Source organism: Lissotriton helveticus, chromosome 2_1 (genome assembly GCF_964261635.1).
Source record: "Lissotriton helveticus chromosome 2_1, aLisHel1.1, whole genome shotgun sequence".
In the NCBI taxonomy this organism is placed as follows: domain Eukaryota; kingdom Metazoa; phylum Chordata; class Amphibia; order Caudata; family Salamandridae; genus Lissotriton; species Lissotriton helveticus.
Window position 1 is genome coordinate 614,426,701 of NC_136059.1, and position 5,975 is coordinate 614,432,675.

The following is a 5,975-nucleotide window of genomic DNA, read 5'->3' on the forward strand; positions in this document are numbered from 1 at the left end:
TGGGTGTATGAGCATTATCACGGGAGTAGCAGTTCTAATGAATGTGGGATGTTTGTATTTTCCCATTCTTTCACAAGGTATAAGACAGATGAATTTGCTACAGAACATAGAATGAGTGCATGTGGTGTAGCTTCTGTAAAAAAAAAAAATTGTGCACAGTAACATTTTATGCATTTTGCTCAATTTGCTATAGAACATAGAATTATTGCATTTGTTGTAGTCTTTTTAAAGTAAAATTGGCCAGTAACATATCTTATGTACTCTGTAAATAATAATGCAAAGACACGATAAAAAGCTTTAAAAATTTTATGTAAGTAAATATATTTAGTATTATTGTATGAAAGCAAATTAAACTTTAATTAAAATACTGTATTTTTTGCCTTTTTACTGAAACATAATTTGAATATCTTCTTTTTGTACTTCTATTTACAGTAAAGTATTGTGTTCTTTTTTACAACTCATGTATTTTTAGTATGTATCCGTTTTGAAAAATGACATTAACATTTTTTGGCAAGTTAGGCATTAGAGCTTCTTGAATGTCGTCAATGTCGGCTGGTATATTGAAGAAGTCCAGTAGAACATTGTTATTTATTTCTACTGATTGTAAATTTTCGGCGTTATCAATATGTACATTTAGTGTACAGTGTTCCTGATGCGCAGTTTCTAGCCCATATATAGTCATATTTATTTCTTCTTCTGGTGGTTGTATTTTCTGTGAAGGAAAAAGAAGTTAGTTAATTTCATTTTTTTGAAGTCCTTTTTTTTTTTCTTGTGTTGACCTACGGAAAAATTTCTTGTTATATGCAGGCTTAAATAATGTTAATAAGTAGTGAAGATAGTTTAAGAAAGGATAGATGTGAGTAAAGATAGTGAAAAGGTATAATATAGTGTGTATAATAGAGGATTAGAGACTGTTTTGTAATGTTATAGGTACTTTAGTAAAAATACGTATTAATAAATAGTGAGTAGTAGGTACTAGTTTTGTGTTTTAGAAGAGTATTGTAAATAGTGATTATAGTTAATAGTGCAGTGTGAGTTGAGTTTGAGTTATTAGTAGAGTGTGTATGTTTTTTTTAGTGCATTGTTAATTATTTTTGGGAGTATTGAAGTTATTGGCGTAGTAGTATAAAGAGAATTTGAAAACGACAAAATTGTGTACTTAAGTGTTAGTATTAAAGTCATATTTGTAAGTGATAGTTGGGCATTCTTAGTAAGTTATTTTGAAATAGTGAATGTTATTTTTCTGTAATTGTGTTTTTTTATGGTGTGAGTAATAAAGAGAGAGTAGTTAAGATTGAGTAGCAGATTTATTAGTGGAGAGTATTAGTGAGTTTTATAGTAGTGATTAGTAGAATACGTAGTATAGCTTAATTGATTTAGATAGAGAGTATTAGAAGAGAGAGTTTGAGTGAATTGTAATTAGTAAATATAGAGTTTGATAGTGTTTTAAAAAGTAAATAGTATAGATTGAGTAGTAGAGCAAGTTATTAATAGTTTAATAATTTGTACTTACTTGAAATTGTGTATTTCTTGTTGTGTTTAACATTTTATTGCTGCTAAATTCATGCACTGTCAGGTGCGTCATCTTTATGTAGGATCCAATTTCTATGGGGAAGTCTGTGGCATCTCTCCAAAGAGTTATTTTCACTGAGTCCGTTGTATCTTTCACAGTTATTGATTTAAGTTTTGTATCTTGGCCAGCAATAATAATTGTTTTTGTTTCTTCTTCCTGTAAGACAAAAAATTGGTAATAGAAATTTGTTTATTATGTTACAGTGTTGGTGTGTAAGAGTGTGGGTGTTAAAGAGTTGGTGTGAGCGTGTTGTAGCAGAATGTGTGTGTTAAAGAATGTGTGTGAAAGTGTGTGAGTGTGCGAAAGAGTGTGCTCAAGAGTGTGTACGAAAGTGTTTTTTATGAGAGTCTGTCAAAGAGAGAGAGTGTCAAAGAGAGAGAGTCTGTCAAAGAGAGAGAGAGTCTGTCAAAGAGAGAGAGAGTCTGTCAAAGAGAGAGAGAGTCTGTCAAAGAGAGAGAGAGTCTGTCAAAGAGAGAGAGAGTCTGTCAAAGAGAGAGAGAGTCTGTCAAAGAGAGAGAGAGAGAGTCTGTCAAAGAGAGAGAGAGTCTGTCAAAGAGAGAGAGAGTCTGTGAAAGAGAGAGTCTGTCAAAGAGAGAGAGTCTGTCAAAGAGAGAGAGTCTGTCAAAGAGAGAGAGTCTGTCAAAGAGAGAGAGTCTGTCAAAGAGAGAGAGTCTGTCAAAGAGAGAGAGTCTGTCAAAGAGAGAGTCTGTCAAAGAGAGAGAGAGTCTGTCAAAGAGAGAGTCTGTTAAAGAGAGAGAGTCTGTTAAAGAGAGAGAGTCTGTTAAAGAGAGAGAGTCTGTCAAAGAGAGAGAATCTGTGAAAGAGAGAGTCTGTCAAAGAGAGAGAGTCTGTCAAAGAGAGAGAGTCTGTGAAAGAGAGAGAGTCTGTCAAAGAGACAGAGTCTGTCAAAGAGAGAGTCGGTCAAAGAGAGAGAGTCTGTCAAAGAGAGTCTGTCAAAGAGAGAGAGTCTGTCAATGAGAGAGAGTGTCAAAGAGAGAGAGTGTCAAAGAGAGAGTCTGTCAATGAGAGAGAGTGTCAAAGAGAGAGTCTGTCAAAGAGAGAGTCTGTCAAAGAGAGAGAGTCTGTCAAAGAGAGAGAGTCTGTCAAAGAGAGTCTGTCAAAGAGAGAGAGTCTGTCAAAGAGAGAGAGTCTGTCAAAGAGAGAGAGTCTGTCAAAGAGAGAGAGTCTGTCAAAGAGAGAGTCTGTCAAAGAGAGAGAGTCTGTCAAAGAGAGAGAGTCTGTCAAAGAGAGAGAGTCTGTCAAAGAGAGAGAGTCTGTCAAAGAGTGAGAGTCGGTCAAAGAGTGAGAGTCGGTCAAAGCGGTAAGTATTGTGTGCAAGAGTTTTTGGTATATAGTGTGTGTGTAAAAGGGTGTGTGATAATTTTCTTTCTTTTTATAAGCTTACCTCTGCAATAGTCCCAGAAATGCTCATTAATGAGCGTAGTGAAGCTGTTTTAACTGTTTTTATAGGTGATATTGGTGGAGCAGGGGGTTGTAGGATATATTCTGCCTCCTGTATTATTTCTTGAGGTATAGTTAAGGGGATCATGCGTGATAGTTTCGTTTGTTTCGTGATGATAATCACATTGTTTTTGGCTAAGAAATTGCGAATCATAATAGCTTGTCCTTCTTTAGTTTGCTGGTAAAATGGCTCATTGTAGCACGTTGCTTTAATGCAACTACTTTCATCAGCTAGAGCTAGATGATACATGACTTTGTTCTCTTGTTTAGCATTTGTATAGTTTGTTTTTGTGGAACATTTTATAACGTTGGCTCGGATTGTTTTTTGGTACGGTTTGTTGTCTTCAGGTTTCATTTTTTTGAGGTCTTGTATGGAAATCATCTGAAACGAGAGAAAATGTTAGTACACATTCTGAACATAAATTTTTCCCCTTTTGCTATTACCTGTAATAAAATCGCATGTTAATGAAGTGGTTGCATTTTAAACTGCCACCCATAATGCTTTGTGATCACTATAATATGATTCTAATGTACTGTAGTGCATGATGTTGTCATTAGTATAGATGTGATCTAGTGTTGAATTGTAGTCTGTTGTGTATTGTTGTATTTTTTGCTGGCATTGAAATTGCTGTAGCATATATTCTAATAGCAAAGTTCTGTTTGGTGACATTTGTGTTAAATCTATATTGAAGTCTCCCATGATGACATATTTCGAATTTGGATACAAGTTAATTATGCTACTTAAAACTTGTAATAATGTTTGCAAAAGTACATGTGGTGGTTTGTACAGTATAATAAATAAGTATTCAGAATCATTAAGATGCTGAGTGAAAAATAACAAGTCAATTTCGTGTTGTGTTTGATATATTGGCGATAAAAGCATGTTTTTTTTGTAATAAATGGCAATACCATGCTTTGTGTGCTGGTTGTGAAATTTATCAAATAATACTAGGTGATATTGTTCTATTAAGAACGTATTCTTACCTGCTTTTCTAGTTGTGTTTATTTCAGTGAGGCATATAATATCACTGTTCATGATATTTTGGTCTGATTTAATAGCAGTGTAATTTCTTTGCAAGGACCGTATGTTATGGACAATTATATTACACTGTTGTCTATAGCGATCTAATTGTGGTACTGATATTTGTAATTGCATGTGTGTTCTTAAACGTGTCATTTCTTCATGTACTTTTGGATGTACAGCTATTTTGTCTTGCTGAAAGTTTCTAATGTATATGTTGTCTAAAGATTTAGCTCTGCTTAAAGCTACATAATGCAGATGATGTACTTTACTGTTGTTAAAGTGAATGTAAATGGGCTCAATTGTTTCTCCTTGTGTTCTATGTATAGTTCTTGCAGATGATTGTCGCAATGGGAATTGTTTGCGTATAATAGTTATAAATTTCTGTGTATATTGGAAATGCCGTGTAATAGCATGAATGGGTGTACAATGAGGCAAAATATTACTGTGATATATGTGTTTGTTTTCTTGTCTTGTTAATTTACCTACTGTTTCTTTATCAAAATTAATCCAAATTACATTTGGTCTGTTATTGATAGTTTCTACAAATTCTACTATACCTGTTGCACCATTTGTTAAACCATCATTGACATTTATATTGTTTGTTAAATCATATCTTAATTGCAATGCAATATGTAATATTGATGGCAGGCTCATTGTTTTAGTAGGATCTGTGGGCAACTGTTGGAGTATTTTTTTTTTTTTTACTGCTTCACTTAAGTCTGCTGCAACTGTATCTATTGCTGTAGCTGTGTAAACTGGGTAATGAGTTATATGTTCTAATAAAACTGCATTATTTATGCTATTGACTTCATTGTTAGTTCCCATAATGTAAGGGATCGTTTTGCTAATGGTTTCAGGTGGCTCTATTTCTCGTGTTTTTATCTGAATAATATCTTCATTTGTTTGTTTCCCTTCTCTTAATCTGTTTAGTAGTTCAGCAAATGGCAAGTCATTTTGTTGTCTCATTATTTTAGTCAACTCAAATAACTTGAAATGTGTCTGCCATAAATTAGTACTTACTGGCCTATATGAATGTTTTGGGTTGTCAAATATGTATGGGTCAAAAACTGGCTTCAATTGGTAAAAGTCTCCAATTGCTAAAATAGATATTCCGCCAAAAGGGAGATCAGACATTTTTATCTCTTGCAATCTATTATGTATAAAGTTGAATACATTTGCCCCTACCATTGATATTTCATCAATTATTAGCAATTTAAGATGCATTAGCTGACCTTGTAGTGTGCTTCTATTCTCATGAGTTAGCTGTCTATGAGTTAGTGTTTGTGAAATAGGTATTTTAAAAGTACTATGTAGTGTTTTGCCTTGAATGTTATGTGCTGCTTTGCCAGTTGGAGCTGTAAGCAATACATATATGTTATCTGGGTTTTCTCCTGCTTTTGTATTGTAATAACGTACTAATGTTTGGTAAAGTGCTGTTATAAGGAAACTTTTGCCTACTCCTGCACCACCTGTACAAAATGTGTAGCATGGTGTTTCTTTAGTTTTAACCCAATGCAAATGATGATATATAAAGTTAAGTTGTTCTGCTGTTAGATTTTGCATTATACTATCATATTGTTCTTTTGGCATTATGTTATTGCTTAGTGCTTCTTCTCTACTTGTACTTCTAATCCCTAAATCAAATGATAGGTCATACAATGGGTTTTCATTATTTTGGACTTCATGGAATATGGCGTTATCTTCTTCTGCATCTATTGGTGGTAGCAATGTATCTAATATACTAGTTTCATTGCTATTAGTTGTTAGTAGTTTATTATGTTTATTATATTTATTATGGTTTGAATCAACTGCATTTTTAAGTTCTAGATAGCGTTCATAATACGTTTCCTTGTTATTAATTATATTATGTTCATTTCGCCATGGGTAAAAAAGCATGAGCAATTCTCTATAGTAGTT

The 5,975-nt window shown here is 33.5% G+C and overlaps 1 protein-coding gene across 1 annotated transcript; it reads right to left on the bottom strand.

Moving 5' to 3' along the window:
* Positions 1-386: 386 nt before the first annotated feature.
* On the bottom strand, positions 387-4,102 carry LOC144819449 (uncharacterized). The gene is made up of 3 exons (XM_078677335.1): positions 2,979-4,102; positions 1,514-1,729; positions 387-712 (listed from the first exon to the last, which is right to left on the bottom strand). Exons 1-3 carry the CDS (start codon positions 3,414-3,416, stop codon positions 452-454), a joined length of 915 nt encoding a protein of 304 aa, XP_078533461.1. The 5' UTR covers positions 3,417-4,102; the 3' UTR covers positions 387-451.
* Positions 4,103-5,975: the final 1,873 nt, after the last annotated feature.

What these genes read in the sequence shown, in the direction of transcription:
- LOC144819449 (XM_078677335.1), bottom strand. Translation starts at nt 3,416, where the DNA reads ATGATTTCCATACAAGACCTCAAAAAAATGAAACCTGAAGACAACAAA. An exon ending in TTTCTGGGACTATTGCAGAG is followed by an intron (nt 1,730 to 2,978) that starts GTAAGCTTATAA and finishes TTTGTCTTACAG; the next exon opens with GAAGAAGAAACAAAAACAAT. An exon ending in CAAGAAATACACAATTTCAA is followed by an intron (nt 713 to 1,513) that starts GTAAGTACAAAT and finishes TTTCCTTCACAG; the next exon opens with AAAATACAACCACCAGAAGA.